General features: G+C 34.3%; 1 protein-coding gene across 1 annotated transcript; it reads left to right on the top strand.

The window, feature by feature from the left end:
- Positions 1-18,011: 18,011 nt before the first annotated feature.
- K441DRAFT_692846 (uncharacterized protein) lies at positions 18,012-19,747 on the top strand. The gene is made up of 2 exons (XM_067652597.1): positions 18,012-18,808; positions 18,864-19,747. The coding sequence occupies exons 1-2, from the start codon at positions 18,271-18,273 to the stop codon at positions 19,274-19,276; spliced, it is 951 nt and encodes a 316-aa protein (XP_067508751.1). The 5' UTR covers positions 18,012-18,270; the 3' UTR covers positions 19,277-19,747.
- The last annotated feature ends 230 nt before the right edge of the window (positions 19,748-19,977 follow it).

Raw genomic sequence — 19,977 nt, 5'->3', positions numbered from 1 at the left:
TGCCTAGGGCTAAATTTCGTGCTTTTAGGATCGTCTATTGTTGGAACTAATTATAGGGGTTATCTTTAGACTAAGGAAGGTCTTGCGAGCGGCGTATTAGGCTATTAGGTTTAGTACCTTATACTTCTAGTCTGTATATAATTTTAAAGTTAAAACTAGAGAGGAACTCGTTCTAACGTGCTTGGCGTTGGTTTAGCTACTTTATAGTTATAAAGTATTTAAGGTTGCGATGGTCCGTAAAGACTTTAGTTAGCTAGTTGGGCTCTACTAAGGAGAGTTCTGGTTAGAATTCTTTAAACGCTTGTATAATTGTAAGGAGTTCTTTATTATAGATCTTATAGTTACACTCTTATAGTGTAAGCTTAGATGAGTAGAATGCGACTAGGTAAAGGAGACCGTTATCGCCTATCTAAGAGAGGACGCCTGCGTTAACGTAATCTAAGGAGTCGGTTTTGAGGTAGAGTTATTGTCCTGGTGTAAAGTAAGCTAGGATAGGTGCTTTAGTAAAGGCATTTTTAAGGTCTTAGAACGCCTTCTTATATTTAGGCGTTTAGGTAAAGCGTAGGTGCGTTTTTCTTCCTTTTGCAGAAAGGCCCTTTGTTCGTATTATTGCTGTAAATAGTGCTACTACGCCTAAGAAGTTGTATATGAATTTCTGATAGAAGTTAGCGAAACTAAGGAAGGCTTATACGTCCTTAATGCAGTTAGGGGCTTACTATTTAGTAATTATACGTACCTTCTTGGGGTCTATATAGACACCCTTAGTGGTAATAATTAGTTTAAGGTATTTTACTTCTATGACTAAGAATTCGTATTTCTTTAAATTAATGTAAAGTCCTACGTCCCTAAGGCGCTATAGGACCTTTTAAACGTGTTTAGTATACTTAGAGGGGTTATTGCTATAAATAAGTATGTCGTCTAGGTACGCAGAGTAGAAGTTATTAAGGTAGTCCTATAAGGCGTTATTAATATAGCTTTAGAAGGTGCCTAGGCTGTTATATACGCTAAAGGGTATAATGGTATATTTAAATTGGCTGAAGCGCGATACGAATATGGTTTTCTATTTATTACCTTCCCGTATTTAGAGATGGTTAAAGGCGGCGATAATGTTAAGCTTAGTATAGATTTTGGCTTAACTAAGCCGCTTAAGGGTCTTATGTATGAGCGGTACTGAGTATTGGTTTTTAATCGTAATAGCGTTAAGTCCTCTATAGTTAATATAGAATTAGATACCTCCTCTTAGCTTCTTAGTAAGAAGGATAAAGGCGGCTGCTAGTAATATGCTGGGACGAATAAATCCTTTATTAAGGTGCTCGTTAATATACTTTTTTACAACTAAAAGCTCGTTTTTTAATATTGGGTAGGGTCTCTTATAAGGTAGCATTTTTCCTTATTTAATGTTAATAGCATAGTTATTAGGTCGATGTGGGGGGAGTATATCTACGCTCTTTTATAAGCATATATCGGTAAAGTTGTAGTACCTCTTAGGGAGGAGCTTACGGAGTTCTTTATTAGTAAGTCCTTTTTTAAGCTTTATAAACTTCTTAAAGTCTAAAGGTAAAAGTCTATAGAGTTTTGTAGGGGCGTTATCTTCTAGAAGGTCGACTATATCTATCCTATTACTATAGAGGACGTAGTCCTATTGTTTATTAAGCTTATATAGTTGTAATTAGGAAGCTGTAGCAATAGTCTAGCCTTTCTTATATGCTATGCGGTAGAAGGCTAGGGCACTTACGTAGTAGTAGTTGGTTGTAGGTGGGGTAATAAGGGGTTTCTTAGGTTAATATCCTAGGGAGTAAATAGAGGCGGCTAGGCCATGCCCTAGGCAAGTCTCTCTATAGTATTTAGAGTTAAAGGTTACTTTTCTCTTCTTCTAGTTAATAGCGGGGTTATATTATTTAAGCTAGTTTATTCTAAGGATAATAGGGTAGTTGGTAAGTGGTGTAATATAGGCCTAGAGTTCTTTTTGGTGCCTATTTATATCTAGGTGGAGTTGTGCTATATAGGTAATCTTTTGTGCGGTATAATTACCGTTAGCGAGTTATAGGGCGCGGGCTTTAGTAAGGGGTAAGGTAGGTAGGTTATAAGTATACACAAATTAGGTATTTATAAATTTATTAGTAGCTCCGCAATTAATTATAGAACGGCTTTTATATTATTTTTTAGCAGTAGTTCCTATTATAGGTAAAACTATCTATTTCCGTCTATTTATCTTTATAGAGTTATCTATTAAGTAAGCCAATATATAGATCCCTCCGTCGTTAGGGTGTCCTAACCCGCGACTTAGGGCTAGGACTTAGCGTTTTCCATTTCCGTATCTAACTCTACCGCTATTACTACGTCTTCGTCTTATACGGTAGTAGCGTATAGCAACGTATTTAGTATTTAGGGTATTAGGTTAAGTATTAGGTAGCGGCTACTAAACCTAGCTATTAGGCAGTTTAGGTTATCGCAATAACAGCCTTCTTAACAGCATTTATAGTAGCGTCCTAATTTCCGGAGTAGCTCGCGCTCTTTATTTAGGAGTTTCTATAGGAAGGTTAGTATAGAGAAATCAATATTGGTTCTGGTAGTACTTAAGGTAGTAGGTATTAATAGCTTAGTATATATAGGTTTAGTAGGCCTAGGGGGCTTCTATAAAGAGGTCTTTAGGCGAGGGTTAGTAGTAGTAATTTAATTTAGTTATTGTTCGATCTTCTATAAAGCTGCTACTATATTATAAATATTATTATAGTTATAGCTAGTGGCTGCGTAACTAAGGCGATAAGTAACTTTTTTAAGGAGGTCCTTTTAGTCTTTAGTATTGTCTCGGGTAAGGGCTCTGGTGTATTTCTAGAATTTAATATAGAATTCGTTAAATAATTTAGTAGGGCTTATCTTTAGGGTATATAGTTTAGCTTGGTTAGTAGCTAGTAGGTTATAGTCGCGGTATATTAAATTAAGATCGTTAAGGACTTCTTAGTGGGACTACCACTTCTAGGGGCTACTAGTTTTCTATTAGGCGAAGAATCTGTTAAATAGTGTACCCTTTATTTGTCTAATAATATAGCCGATCTTAGTGTCTTCTATAGGAAAAAGGCAGGCGCTTTAAGTTAGTTTCTTACGGATTTATATCTTCTAGTGGCTGTATTCCTTATAGTCTTCCTAAAAGACTAGGGGATTAAGGTAGCGTGTATTAGACCCTACGGTGGCAGTTTAGGTCCGATTATTATGGCTTTTATTATTACTACTTTAGTAGGGGTTCCTATTAGGTAAAGCTGCTTAGCGCTGGCCCTCTGTTAAGCGTTAAGTAAGTGAAGTTACTAGGGGTATAGAGACTTGGGTGACGTTATATATAGTAAAGAGGTGTCTAGCATTATTATAAATATGCTTATTAAGCTAAGATTATAGGTATTTAATTATGCCTTCTCTTTTAGTAACCGTAGCAATTAGTGTAATCTTAGCCTTCTTTAACTATTGGATATCGCGTTTAGATATGCAGAGGTCGTCTTTAGTTTCTTAATGTATATTATCGGCGAGCGCCTTATAAGCTTATAGGTCTTGAATAATATCGCAATCTTAGGCAGTATGCATCTCGGCTTATATAAGCTTTAGGTAATAGTTCTATAGAAGGCGGTAGTATTTATTAGGGTCTCGTGCTACCATTTTTATAAACGTCTCGGCGTCTTATATTTTAATTTTAATAGGTAGTAGCCCTTCTGTTTATTTGTCCGTAGTTATATAATTAATAAAAGATAAGACATTATTGGTGTCCGTCTCCTTAGGGGTTAAGGCTAGGGCTAATAAATCGAATTCTTTTGGGATTGATTGGCGTCGTAGGTTAGGTGTAGGTATTAGATTGTTCTTTAGGTTTAATATAATAGCTAGTAAGGGATATCGTTTTACTATTATGGGTTTCTTAGAAGTATAAAGTGAGGTAATTTGTAGATACGCTGCTTCTGGCAGCGCCTATAGTATTACAAAGACGTAGAATTGGTTGTAGGCTAAGCGTCGGTGGTAAAAAAGGCGCAACGTAATGTCATGGGACGGGGGCAGTGGCTATAAAGCGTATATATTCGAGGAGTCTACAAGACGTTGCGCGATCGATCGTAAGGGTCGAGGGCGTAAGGAGGTGATATACCTACGCGTAGCTGACATAAGCTGTACGCGAGGTGTACGTGAGAGCACGGGGCTCTCCTATAGAGGCCCCTGCGGTGGGGTTCCGTAACATATGGTTATAAAGTATTATAGTTTCTTATAATCGCTAAAAACTTTAATTAGGAATTTAGCACCTTCTAGTTCTAGTTACTATTACTTAAAGTATATAAAAATAGCTAGTAGTTCTTTATTATAGATCTTATAATTCTATTTAGCTAAACTTAGTTAATTTAAGAAGTATACTACGGGGTATAATACTCCTTTATTGTTATATTGGGACAGAATACCTCTAGTAACGTAGTTAGATAAGTTAGCTTCTATAATACTCTTTTAGTTTAGGTTAAAGTGTTAGAGTATAGGTGTAGTTATAAATATAGCCTTTAGGTAAATAAAGGCCTTTTTATATTCCTTATTAAAGATAAAGGCTTTATCCTTTTAGGTTAAAGCTATAAGGGGCAAGATTAGGGCGGAGAAGTTATTAATAAACTATTAGTAAAAATTGGCAAATCCTATAAAGGCTCTTACGTCCTTAACGTTCTTAGGTTCTTACTAGTTTATAATTATTTTAACTTTCTTTAGGTCCATTTATATGCTATTTATAAAAATAAGAAGCCTAAGGTATAAAACCTCTATTTTATAGAATTTATATTTATCTATATTTAATTATAAACTAGCTCCTTATAGGGCTTAGAAAATAAAATAAATATATTTCTAGTATTTAGTTAGATTATTACTATATATTAAAATGTCGTTAATATAAGTAGTATAGAAGATATCTAGGTAAGGACGTAGGGTGTTATTTCTATAATGCTAAAACGAGCTTAGGGCGTTTATAAGGCTAAATAGTGTTACTAAGTACTTAAATAATCTATACTGGGTACGGAACGCGGTAAGCCATTTATTTCCTTTAGTAATATAGAGACGGTTAAATACGGAGATAATATTAAGCCTTGTTTAATAGCGAGCCTTATTTAGTTAATTTAGCGTCTCTTATACTAATTGGGTTTAGGTATTAGTTCTTAATAGTAACGGCGTTAAGAGCTTAGTAGTTTATATAAAAGCGTAAACCGCCGCTAGGTTTCTTAATAAAGATTACTAGTACGGCTATAGGCAAAAAGCTTACTCTAATAAATCCTTTACTTAGGTTCTCGTCTAGGTACTTCTATAACACTTAGAGTTTATTTTAGAATATTCTATATAGGGGTCTAAATCTAGGCTGCTGTAATAGAATGCCTTAGAAGGTACATATTTAATAAAACAGTAGGAGGCTTTATTAATATCCCATCTATATTCTAAAGAAGATACGGTTAAACAAATAAGGGGCGAAAGGGTTAATTACTATCTTAAAAGGTTTATATAGGAAGCTAGTTCTCCTTTAGAGAAGAACTAGTAATTAGTCTCTAAATAAAAAAGGTTAGGAAGTAATTGTCCTTTAATATATAAAACTCATTCTACCTTTAATTTACCTTTAACCTACCTTTAACCCACCTATAACCCATAGGTAATACTATTAATTAGATAATTATACGTTTCGGTAAGGCTGGCCTCTTATAATTCTAATCGCTCTTAAGGAATATACGGCTATTAATTAACAATAATGGGCTATACTCCCTTACCCCCTAAAATAACGTCCTTACTATAAGAGGCCGATAGAGCCTCCCCGGTAAAGCGTATCCCCTTTACTTATAAAAGAGTAGAATAGGAAGCCACGGCTAGTCCGTCTAACTTTATAAAACTTTTAGGGACGATTACCTCTAGAAAATTATTAGAGTGGTCGCTACGCAAGGCCCTATAAAAAATAAAAAAGTTAGAGATATAATTAAGATAAGCGTATTAATATTACTAAGAATAATTATAAGGATAAATAGGAGAAGTATAGACACTATAGACGCGAAGTGGAATTAAAGGTGGCATTATTAGCTTCTTTAAAATTATTAAAATTATATAATTTAGTTTTAAGGTTTTTTTAAGGGTATAGGTTAAGTACAGTTTAGCCTATAAGGTATGATATTATTAGGGCCTCCCTAGGAAGTATAGAGTTATTCTAGTATCTAAGTATAACGCGTTAACGCGTCGTTATAGACGAAGGTCTTCTTTAGGGTAGGATATTATTAAGGCCTTCCTAGGCAGTATAGAGTAAGCTTAGTATAATATAACGGGCTTATATAAATGCCTCTAGGCTAAAGCTTATAGATTGCTACTATATAAAGATACTAAGCTAAGGAGAAAAAGAAGAAGAGTGTAATGGAGCCTTGTAGTAGGAACTACGGTAGACTTATTAATAGGCTAGGTGTATAGGTAATACAGGAAGTCAACAACGTAATAACAACTAGTGGAGTAGTTGCCCAACAAATTAACTCTAATTATATTCTAAGAATTACTATAAGAAAGGAACTATTTAGGTAGGGACTAAGGGTCCTTAAATACATATCCGTACTCCTAAGAAAGTCGTTACTCTATTTGCTCTGTCTACTTTATTCGCTCTATAACAGATCTTATAGATTATACAGATTATACAGATTATATTACGTAACTCTGCTTACTATTCCTCGTTATATAGCTCTACTAGATCTATCTTAGTCTATGCCCTTATTAACTAACTAGCTTCTTTTAATTCTTCTTTAAGTAGTTATAACATTGTACTTAAAGCGTTTGTAATACTATCTCCCTCTTCTCTATCTTCGTCCTTAAAGATACCTAGCATCTTTAAGTTATTTACTAAAGGTGTAATATCCATTTAATTAATTTAGTTAATATCGTTACTTATTATACCTAAAGCTTCTTCTTCTTCTTCTATAGCTCGTCGGTCTTATACCGTTGCTATAATATTATCTCTTAGTGAGATAATACCATCTCCGTATTCTTGTTGCGCGAAAAAGGGGTTAGTTTGTATTATGCTAGCGAGTTCTACCACCTAATAACTATCCTCTTGCTTAGAGTGCACTAAAGTAAATATTTAATTATCTTGCGATGTTTACTCTATTTCTAACGCTAAGTATATATATCCTACTATCCTTAATAGTCTCTAAGTTCCCTAAGTAATTTATTATAGGGTTTTATGTTTAATTTACTACTACAAAGCTTAATAATAAGCTCTTAATTACTTCTACTAAACTCCGTTGTTCCTATAACGCTAAGAAAGAGGCTACTAACGCTTAGCAATATGCTCTTAATTCTTATCTTACTACGTCTACTCGGTTAATCCATCTTAAGAAAGTTCGTAAGACGGTCTATTTTAAGAAGTAGAAACTTATAGAGTAAGGTTTATAGGAACTTAGTAATAAAAGAACGGATTCTCTTCTAATAGAGGAGGAAACAACTCCAAATAGTTTAGTAATTGTTCCTCTTACGTCCCCCTTAAGTGGCTCATTCTTTAGTAATTCTTCTTTATTAATACTGTTTAACCTTTTCTCTTTTAATACTCCTATACCTTTCCTATAGCGTTCTTTAAATTTTCTAGTAGCTCCTAGGTAGTCTTATTATAGCCTATTCACTTTACTTTATACTATATTTTATTATCTACGTCCTTATAACTAATAATCTTTAAAACTTACTATTTGTCTTCCTCTTATCCTCTATACGTGTCTACTTCGTAAACTAGTAGCTTAATATTCCTATATACTAGCTCTAGCATCGCGATATACTATATAGGGTAGATTTTTATTTTAGCTAGTAGGTTTAACTTAAATATAACTAGTAAAATCTTTTATATAATTTTAAAAGGTCCTAGTCTAACATAGTTTAACTTCTTACTTAGTTATTAACTCTTAAAATTTTTATATAGTAGCTATACTTTATCTCCCTCCTTAAGATCTAGTCCTTTAGATCTCTTAGCGTCGTAGTACTTTTTTATTCTTTATTATACCACCTTAGCTATTTCCGTAAGGTTTATATAAAGATTTATTAGTATCTCTATTCTTTACTTATTATAGTAATAACAACATTCTTAGCTTATATCCATAATTCGCCTTAAATAGTAATGTTCCTATTCCTTTTTAAGGTATCGTATTATATATAAACTATATAACTGGTAATAATAATACCCAATTATTCTATACATAATTAATATAGTGTTTTAGATACTGCTCTAGTATCTAATTTAATCTTTCTGTTTAACCATCTGTCTGCAGATAATATGCGGTAAAAGTTATTACTTAAACTTCTTATTCCGCTAAGAATACCTCCTAAAATACTACTATAAATCTTAAATCTCTATCTAATATAATTTTACTTAGTACCCTATGTCTTATAAACACTTCTTTAATATAAATTCTAGCAATATCTTCTACTAAGATTTCTTCTATATATGCTATAAAGTATCCCCACTTTATTAGCTTATCTACTATTACTAAGATTATACTATAATCTTATCCGGTAATAGGATCTTTTAATCTTAGCAACTTTATAATAAAGTCCTATAATATAACCTCCTATAGTTTCTTTAGTATTTTAATAGGTTATAGCCCTTTATATAGCTTATATCTTGCTAGTTTATTTCTTTAGTAATCTAAATATTCTTTTATAACTTATCTTACTAGTCCCTAAATTCTATTAATAATATACTTCTTTTAAAGTCTTAATACTAAGCCTATAGCTCCGTTATATCCCTAAATTAATCCCTTATAGAATAACTTAACAAACTCTTTTATAATGTTTTTTGGTACGTATATTACTTCTTAGTTTTTATACTACTCTAAGTTTAGATCCTCTACCTATATATCTTAAATCTTTTATAACTAGTTACTCTCTAGTAATTTATAGGTCTAACTAATTTCTCTTATTACTGCGATTTTCGGATAATTATATCTAATTAATCCGTCTGTATCTTTTTGTAGTAAAGCCCCTAATAGCTTTTTGTTATTCTATAATTTAGCCTTTCTACTTAGAGTATCTACTTATATATTATCTGTACCCTTAGTGTACTAAATCTTAAAATAGTATTCTATAAGCATCTCTGCCTATTTAACTTATCTTTAATTAAGTTCTTTTATTATTAGGAACCCTATTAGGTTCTTATAATCCGTCTTAACTATAAATAGCTTCTCTATACCTTATAAGAATGCTCTCTATTTTTAAAGTACTATAACTATACCTAATAACTCCTTATTATAGATGTTATAGTTTAGTTCTAGTGGTGTTATCTTTTAACTATAGTATACTACTAGGTGCTATCCATCCTTATATTTCTATAGAAAGTATACCCCTAGTATAAAGTCTAATATATTTATTTTAACCACTGTTTCTAGCTTTAGTTAGTAGATTTTAAAAATTAGGTCTTAAGTAAATAACTCCTTAACCTCCTTAAATAGTTTCCTTTATTTTTTTCCTATACCTAAGGTTTTTCTTTCTTTATTAACCTTATAAATGGCTTAATATCCTTTAACTATTAAGCTATAAACCTTTTATAGTAATTGTAAAACCCTAGAAATAACCTTAACTATATAACGTTCTCTAGTTTTTACCAATTTACTATAGCCTTAATCTTCTTTAGATCTATACTAAGTTAGCCTAGTTTAATAATAAATCTAATAAAATCTGTCTTTCTAGTAAAGAACTTGTATTTCTTAATTGCTACTAGTATCTATTCTTTCTATAGTCTCTTTAAGACCTATTTAACGTATTCTCTATACTATTCCTTACTTATTAAGTTGATAATAATATCGTTAAAGTATACCATAATAAATTTATCTAAGTGCTCTCTTAATATATTATTAATACGTTTCTAGAACGTTACTAGTACGTTTATAAGCCTAAATTGCATTACTAATAGTTTATATAGTCTTTCTTTGACCTAAAGGCTGCCTTCTATTTATTGCCTTCCTTAATTCTAATCTAATGGTACGCCTATTTTAGATCTATCTTTATAAAGATTTGCGTATTACTAATCCTATCTTAAATTTCGCTAATTAAGGGTAAAGGATACCTATCCTTTCTAATAATGCTATTTAACTGCCTATAGTTAATGCTTAGCCTAAGTTTTCCGTTTTTCTTTAGTACGAATAGTACTGGATAACCTACTAATAACTACAATGGTTTAATATATCCCTTTTATAAGTTCTTCTAGATAAACTCTTTTAATGCTCTCCCTTCTTCCTTAGTAAGCTTATAGATTGGAAAGAACTTTAAACTTATTTCTGGTTCTAATTCTATCTTATAGTCCCATACTATATACTTTAACAGCTTCTTACTTTTTAGTAACTATAGTTTCTTACCGTACTTATGGTATCTTTTAGTATATAGCTTAGTCCTTTATCCGTTTCTTTATAGGTTGCCCCTACTTAGTACTATACTATCTTAGCTTATTATCGCATCTTATAGCGTTAAGTATCCCTAATATTGACCTAACCTATAACCTAATCGATCTTTAGATTGTATTTCTATAACTAAGGCATTCCTAATACTGCCTTATTATTCCCTAATAGTAATATATTAAAAGACATTTTAATTTATCTCCCTTTAATAGTTATCTAAATAGGTCCTGTTTTGAAATTAATAATACCTCCTTTATAGGCTATTAGATCTCCTAAGATTATAACTAATAAATATAGGTGCTCCTTTTATCTATGCGGTAGCCCTATCTGTTTTACTACTGCTAGTAAGATATAGTTCCTTATTACTCCACTATCTATTAACGCTTTAAACTATTAATCTTGCTATTTAACTTATAAATTTAGGCGTTGTCCTTAAATTCCTTTAAGGGTCTAAGGCTTTACTACTAGCTCCCTTTAATCCCGTAGGCCTCTACTTTTCCTAACTATTAGCTGCTAGATCCTTGTATACTTAACTTACTCTTTAGCTAATACTTTATTCGCTTTTTATCCTTAATATACTATAGACACGTGTTCTCTAGGCATTTCCACCACTATTATCCGTCTAAGCATTTTTCTATAAGGAATTTTCCTAGTTAAAGTATTAAGTCTCCTAACTCCTAAACTTCTACTAAATGCCAGCCGTGTATATACTTAGTATTTTTATGCTATTACTTATCTGGCGCCTAATATATCCTTATAGGGTATTTCCGGTTTTTCTCTTTTGGATTTTTGTATATATTGTATATATTATCTATATATACAATCCATACCAATATATAATACGCTAGGTGCTTTAAGTTAACTCTTAACTTATCTTTATCCTTAAGTTTAAACCTCTATTATATTAATCTAAACGTTATAACTTTATTTATAAGTACTAAGATATATCTTTCGCTTCTCTAGTCCTCTAATCGTTACTTTAAATCCTTTAATGTTATAATTAAGGCTCCCTTAATATAATTTATTGCTTTTTCCGTAATTAGGTAGTCCTAAATAACTCTCTTATCTAGCTATATATAGAAATCTTCCTACTTATTATTATGTCTTTATCTATACCACCTTTAATATAACTATTAGAGTGTATACGGCTTATCCATAAGGAAGTATTTTTTTATTACTACGTTGTAATAGCCTTTTATATACTATTCCTTAAACCTAGTTAGAATTCCTAGATCCTCTTTATTTTCCAGTTTAATAAGCTACTTAGCTCTTAGCGTGCCTGCTCTTAGCCTATTAGTAATTCTTTATACTAGTGCTCTGTCTCGTATATAACCTAATATACTAGATTTCTAGTCTAGTTTCTTTTCTTACTATATAATAATTCTTGCTCTAAACTTATCTATTATCTCTTTAACTACTTACCTTGCGAGTAAATCCTTAAAGTCTTCTTACTTCTTAATTATAATATTAACTTTTCAATCTTTAGGCTAAATATTATGTTCCCCTAGTAAGTCTTCTAGGTTTATATATCTGTCTCCTAGTCTAATTACTATTTATATTATAGATTCTCTAATCTATAGCAAAGCCTTTTGCCTCTTATTTATGGGTGTCTTAATTTATACCCTAAATTCTTAGTCCCTTAAATTCTTTAATCCTAAGCTCGCTTCTTTCTTAAGCTATACTCTAGCCTTAGTCTAACTAGGCGTTACTAGTATTCTTATCTTATCTTAAGAGTCTTAAATCTTACTTATCTTACTTTAAAAATCTTATACCTTTAGGAAACTTCGTTTTAAGCTTATTTATATATTACTAAACTAAGCCGCTGCTCTACTCTATCGGTTATCGTCTATTATAGGTCTCTAAGTATACCTTATCTCGTCTTAAGAATCTTAGTTATCTCTTATCTTATCTTAAAAATCTTAAGCCTTTAGCCTTTTACCTTTATTAAGTGGTAAGCTAGCACTAATAGTCGTCTACTTACTTAATTGCCTTTAGATATTACTCCTTCTATCTTATAAAGCAATAGATATTATATCTAACGGTGTTATAATACCCGTTACTAAACCTTGCTCTATAGCGGTTTCGGTCTCTACTTCTATTACGTATTTAAGGCTTAGGTACCCCTAGTTAGTCCCTTTATTTTTCCTATTACCATTAATTAATAAGTACTCCAACTCCATTATTATTATTACTAATCTTTATCCGTATATTACTATAATATCTTAATCTAGCTTATAGAGTTAATTTTATTTTTCGTCTAACTCTCTAGTTCCTTTAAGTCCTTTTAACTTTAGCTCTTATAACTAATAGCTTATACTATACTTAACGTCTTTATAAATTCGGCATGCGTTATTATAATAAAACGCGAAACTTCTAATTAAATACTCTTTTATTCCTCGCAGTATACTATTATCCCTCTATATATATATATCACATACTATTAGTCTAGTTCCCCTTACTACGTAGTAACTCTAACTACGTTTACAGTCTCTAGTAAAATAATTCTATTTTCCGTAATTTATATAAGCTCCGTCTTTAAACTATTGCTTTTGCTATAGAGTCCGCTTAAACGTCTTCTACTGTTAAGATCCTTGGTTTAGCCTATACTCCTTAACTTTTAGGTTTCTATAGTTATTTTCTCTATCTCTTATAGGTTTTTTTAATACCACTTAGGTCTATTAACTCTGCGCTATACTATAGTTTTTAATTTAACTTTAGTCGTTACGTACTTTACGCCTTATACAACTATAGAACTCTATCCTAGCCTCTCTTAGCCTGTTCCCTTTAGAAGATCCTATTATTAATCTTAATCGCTTAATCTATTAATTCCCTAAGGGTATCCGCATCTTCTATTAGAATAATTACGTCCTAGACTTTTACCTTAAGTCCCTATTTATACTGTGCTATAAGCGCCTTATTGTTCCATTTAACTTACGTAGCTAATGTCTAAAACTACGTTATATACTTAATTGCTAAGGTTCGCTATATTAGGTCCTAAAGCTTTCTTTCTACTATGGTTATTACTTCTAGGTCCCTAAACATTTATATTAATTATTCCGCGAATTTAGTCTAGCTTATAAATATATATTATACCATTATTCTATATTTCCGTAAGGTAGGATTTAAACCATTTAAGCGCCCTTCCCATTAGGAATAATCCTGCGTACGCTACTTAATCTATAAATATCGCCAACTTTACTCCTTCCTATGTAACTTTAAAGTGCATTTACGTAAGAAATCCTTTAAGCTTTAATCTCTCTCCTAAGAATCGTTTGATTAAAGGTAACTTAACCTTAGCTACTCCTATTCCATTAACCCTATTTTTAAGTGCTATGTTATTATCTATTAACTAATTAACTATTGCCTATAACTATCCGACTATAACTAGTTGTAAGTTAGTATCTGCTATACTAGTGTCGTTACCTAACCCTAAGGTCGTTGCTACCGTTAATAGCGTCGTTATGGCTGCTTTTAGTAGTATATTATTTGACTTTTAAGACTGTAACTAGGTAGTAATTGTATAACGGAGCCTTATAGTAGGAACTACGGTAAACTTGTTAATAGGCTAGGTGTATAGGTAATATAGGAAGTTAATAATGTAATAATAACTGGTGGAGTGGTTACCTAATAGATTAACTCTAATTATATTCTAAGAATTACTATAAGGAAGGAACTATCTAGGTAGGGACTAAGGGTCCTTAAATACATATCCATACTCCTAAGAAAGTCGTTGCTCTATCTGCTCTATCTACTCTATTCGCTCTGCAATAGATCTTATAGATTATACAGATTATATAGATTACATCACATAACTCTGCTTACTATTCCTCGTCACATGGCTCTACCGGATCTATCCTAGTCCGTGCCCTTATTAACCAACTAGCTTCTTCCAACTCTTCTCTAAGTAGTCGTAACATTGTACTTAAAGCGTTCGTAACAAAGAGGACGGCCGTTAGGGGTTAACGCGAATATTAAGGGTTGTTAAGGCGCTAGTGGTAAGCAAGCTAATAGCGATTTTCTATACTGGGTATAGAAAATCCTAATTAGCTAGTAAAAGTCAGAGTTGGTAGAATATAGCAGAATTTAGCAAGTGACGCGCCTTAGCGCCGTTACAGTTATTAGTATAAAAAGGTATATTTAGGTATATTTTAATAAGGAAAACTATATATTAAGTAAGACTATATATAGAGTAAGGAGAACCTTTATATTATACTAAAATTATAGCTAATATATTTATACTACTAAAGTTATTTAAAATTAATATATATTAAAAAAAAAGACTTAATTTATACTAAATATATGCCTATAATCTCTTAGACGCTTTATAAAGGATTTTTTAGAGTGGCAAAGGTGGTAGGGGGTAGCATAATGTTTTATTGGCCCAGGAGTTCATAGGGGTTAGTGCGCGCCGCTGGTTGGCTTAGGAGTTCGCACGAGTTGGCAGAGTGGGACTGTGGCAAGAGAGTGGGCCATGCAACGCCATAAATTCCGTGGAGAAGCGGCCGAGGCACCTGAGAATAAATAAGATCCCTTGGTCTGGCAAGAATTCAAGGACTTTTCGTATATACACGCCTCATAAGCCAATCTAGAGGCTCTATACTGTATAGAGCTTAGTGTTAAAGCCTCTGGTTAGTGCGATTGCTCGGCAGCAAGGGTGCTGGCGCCTCATTGACGCTTTGATATTGCGGTAAACAGCAGTAACATGGCCAGGAAGCCTATAATATTTGGTGTAGTTAATTAAAAAGCTTTTAATATTGTCGCCGTCTATTTAATTATTAAATTGTTAGTTAAATATCGTTCTTATACCGCCTAAAAAACGTTATGCGTCTTTAGCCCCGAAGCCTCCAAAGCCTCTAAAAGTACCTTAAGCCTAGGAGTCTTATTTATAATCCTTTTAAGTAACGCAGTAGGTAGTAGAGGCTTAGCCAAGCAGCTAGACAGAGGATATTAAGGACGAATTAGGAGCTGTTTTTAAGGCCCGCGGCGAGACTGCTAAGGATAAGGCAAATAAGGTAGATAAGACTAAACTACCAGAGCTATTAGCTGAAGAAGTTATAAGAATAGGCCTTCCTGCTGTTCCTACTTTATAGGAGCCTCTAGCCGCTATTCCTAAACTAGATCTTAAAGTTATTAACCTTCTAAATAAGTTAATATTTGCCGTTTGGTGTGCTGGTGAGCCTATTAGTGGCGTTAACGCGGATAAATCTAATAACTTTCCTAATTAAAATAAGGATAGTAAGCGCTCTGCATACTGTACGCTAGTAGATTAGGTTAGTATAACGTCTAGCAGATATAGATCTAGATAGGACCTGCCGATTTAAGTATTTCTACTATTCTTTAGTATTAGTGTATTTAAGAAGCTTGCGATTAATACAAACCTATATACAGCCTCTTAAAATACTAACGGATATTACTAAGTAGGATAATATGCGGGTAAACAATTATAAGCGTAGAAGGAGACCTCTACTGGCAAATTAATAATTTAGGTAGGGCTTATTATCTATATAGGCGTCTTTAAAGGCACTTAGGTGCCAGATCTTTGGGCCGTAGATCCTAAATATCCTAGACACTTAATTAGCTTATTTATAGGCCTAAAAAGATGGGAGTAACTTAAGCGTTTCTTTTATATCTCACCACCTCTACTAGAGAGCGTTAAACGTTAGGTCTTTAAGAAAATTAAGCTATTAACAACTTATTTAGGCGAGGCGGTTAGAAAGTACGTTATACCTAGATCTATAGTTAGCTTTAATAAGATAATAGTAAGGTTTACTAAACAATCTATAGCTATAATTAAATTGCCTAGTAAACTAATACCTAAGGGCTTTAAGATAATAAGCCTTTATTAATATGGATATTACTATAGCTTTATATTTACCTTACCTGGCTGCTTTTTTAGGCTTCCTTCTTAAACAGATTATTAAGATATTGTTCTCTTAAATACCTTTAAGTATGTCCTCTACCTTACCCAACAGCTTCCTCTTTAGGCTTATTAATTTTGCCTATTTTTAGATAACTACTTTATAAATATTCCGTTGCTCTAGGTGCTTTAATAACTCAGAATTACTATAGCTGGCATAGCTTAATTAAACTTAAAGGGCTATCTAGAGGTGTATAAAAGGGCTAATAAAAGAAAAGAAAGGCTACCGTTTAACTTTATTATAGAAGTAGTTATTAGCATAGTTAATTTAGTGCTTTTAATTATATGGCAGGATAAGAATTTAGTACGGTTTTTAACAATAGCTTACTTATATAGTAATAAGGACGTTAATAAAGTTAATCGGCGTCGGCTATAGGCATATAATTCCTTTCTTAAGAAGCTAGTAGCTAACGTTTAGGGCGACAACCTAATTAAGAAGTTAACGCTTCCTAGGCTCTCTATTAACTACAATAATTAGATAGGCAGCGTTAATATTTATAATTAGCTTTAAAGCTACTATACCACCTAGATTACTACTGTGCGCACCTAGCTGCCCTTATTCTTCTAGGCGCTTAATATAGCTATAATTAATGCCTATATTATTAGTAAGAAGATCTTCTAGATATTAAGGAGGCCCTTCCTTTAAACTCACCGCCGTTTCCGTATATAATTAGTATAGAACCTTATTATTATAGGTAGTCAGCAAATAGGCCTAAATAAGCATAATACTAAGCATCTTCTTTATTAAAGCTTACCAAAATCTGGGCAATATTAATCTGGTATTAAGCCTGGTTATAAAAATATTAGAACGAATTAAAAAACTACCTATATTACCGCGAAAACCCCGCTATCTATAATTTGACATTATAAGACGCGAACTTACTATTCTATTAAAAGCTTTATAAGGAAGTAAGGCTATAAGACCCTACTAAAGTGCTAAATATATAGATGGAAGGAGGCAAAGAAGCTTATAATAAAGATTAGGTAAATAGTATATAAATATAAGGCCTGTAGGCTTCCTCTATGCCTTTAGTACTTTAACAACTTTTATTTAGTAGGCGATAACTAGGTAACTATTTTAGGTCCTCTACTTCCTTACGCCTTTAATATTAAGAATCTAAAGCTAATTAAGCCTTTACTATAGCCTCCTTCTTAGCCTCCTTTAAGCCCTCCTCTACTGCCTTCAATCGATCCTCTATATTAAATAGCCGCTGGTTAAACCGTTTAACTACTTATAGTATTTAATACACCTTATTTAACGTATACAGCACGTCCTCCTTTATAACCTTAAGCCGGTCCTTTACCGGCTTATCCTTATTAATACTAGGAACGCGTATAAAGCGGATAGGTGGTAGTAGTTTGGGGGAGGACTTAGATGGAGGATTTTCCTATATAATTAGCAGCTAGTTAATAGAGGAAGGGCAGAAACCTACTATTATGACGTTATATATTTTGGCTTTTTGCCCAACTTCCTCAAAAAAATTATATATATAGGTGTTTTTAGTGGTGGCCTTCTACAGCATTTCATCGGCATCGCAATCGACGCGTTTTGGTGAGGCTTACTAATAAAATCACGCTAGCTAGGGTGCCTGCAGCATGCTAACCCAGGCAGGAACGCCTAAAGCGCCCAATACGAAAAGTCACATTTGCCAGACGAAGGGATAACCCAGGAAATGAAATCTGCCTGCGGGACACGTGACATAATNTCACATGCTTGGTCATTCCGTTTACTGCCCGCTTTCTTATCCTTCTTGACTCTGTCAACGAGGCTATTCGTACTAAACGACGTCTTCCCCCTACCGCACTAAACACCTTCCTTCACCTTCCTTCACCTACCTGCTTAGAGCAGCCTTCTCTCCGCAGCGTTCGAAGTCACCATAAGTCGATAACCAAGATTTGGTACTCCCGCCAGCTAAGAACGCAGAAGTCATACGACATTACGAGACGGCGAAGACTACCGCGTCTATGACAACCGAAGAGGTTACTTGTGTGGTCCTTGTAATCAAGCCTTATGGCAATGATGTCTCCCTGGCAGAGAAATCGGCTCGAGTCTGCTTGAAGGACTGCCCAAACACGGCAATTGAGACACGGTTACTGTGGGCGCGAGCTATTACAAAGGAATTTTTGGCATACTCCAAGCGCTACGATAACATCCGGCCATGGGAATTCATTCTCAGCTTGGACGGAACTGTTGAGTGTCTCGCTGTGCCACCGTCTAAAAGTCACCATGATAAAGTTTATCCAGCTCGTTTCCGCATACCGCCCGACACTCTACTTGGGCTCGGTCAGGAAGAAAAGAACAAGCGATCAGAGATGTTTGCATTGGGCAGCTTGCTATATGAGATAAATTCTGGCAACAAACCATTTGAGGAGCTGAGCGATGACGAAGTCCAACTCCGGTTCAGCAATGGGGACTTCCCTGACGACATCACATCTCTACAGCTTTGGCCAATTATTCTTTCATGTTGGAGTCTGGAATTTTCAAAGGAGGTAGAGAAAATAAGTAGGTCATTCTATTATTTCTGTCGTTTCGGGAATAAACTCTGACTTGTGTTAAGTTGAAGCGCCGGGTACAGAAGCCAAATGCCTCAAGATCGTTCGTGCCGCTGGCAATTACATTAAAGAGCATCCTGTGTCTTTTACCCTTCAGGCAGTAGGCGTACTTGCCATGACCGCTTCCGTTGTCGCTGTGCCTGTTCTTGGGGCAGCCGGATTCGCAGCAACGGGCCCTGTTGCTGGTTCCGCTGCTGCTGCTTGGCAATCCTCAATTGGGTTGGTTGAGGCTGGTAGCTTATTTTCCTGGTGTCAGAGTGCGGCAATGAGCGGAGCGGCCTTGAACGGGATCTTCAGCTTTGGAGTTGCTGGTGCGGGAGTGGCGGGGGTGGCTACGGTACCGGTAATACCAGGATTTGCAGAGAAATTCAAAAGTGTTTTTCGCCGGGGAGAACCCCATCCTGGGGCAGGCGCATGAGCTAGAGAGTTCAGGTGTTGTTGTAGGGCATGATCACTTCCGAAAGAACGATCAGCCAACATCCAGGCCATCCAGACATTTTGGTTGTCCAGACAGTTCGGTCATCCACATAGTTCGGGTCATCCGCATAGTTCGGGTCATCCACATAGTTCGGGTCATCCACATAGTTCGGGTCACCCATATAGTTCAGTCATCCACATAGTTCAGTCATCCACAGTTGCCATTACCCATTGCAAGCTTAGGTTAGCTGTGAGAGAAAAAGGTCTCAGCGCAAATCGGGCTGTTACGGTTGGTTTGTTGTCTCTAGGTTCATGTCAAGGGTATGAACCGCGCGCGTAAAGCATCAAGGGCCATGGGTTGCCTTATTGGAGATTTCACAGTCCAAAGCACTCGGAGCTTTAAATAGGTAGAAAGGATATCCAAATTTAGGGTCCCTAAGTCTTGGTGGGCGCTATGGAGGCAGTAGGTGGCACGAAAGGAGATTCTAACCTTCCTTTCCACCTTGCCACTATACGCCCTCTTCGTACTTACGTACGCTTAGTACGTATAAATGAGAACGCAGGACCCAGCGGAGACGTTCTATGTATATGCCCTTATCCGGTTAGTGTGAGGGGACTTTGTAGACAGGGGGCTATAAGGACACGATTGTGGAACAGGATAGATTGGTGAGAGACGAATCCTTGAGGAGGTGAGGCCTCTGG

Source organism: Cenococcum geophilum (genome assembly GCF_001692895.1).
Source record: "Cenococcum geophilum 1.58 unplaced genomic scaffold K441scaffold_4, whole genome shotgun sequence".
Taxonomy (NCBI): domain Eukaryota; kingdom Fungi; phylum Ascomycota; class Dothideomycetes; order Gloniales; family Gloniaceae; genus Cenococcum; species Cenococcum geophilum.
The sequence above is the reverse complement of the archived record's forward strand: the minus strand, read 5'-3'. Positions and strand labels throughout refer to the sequence as shown.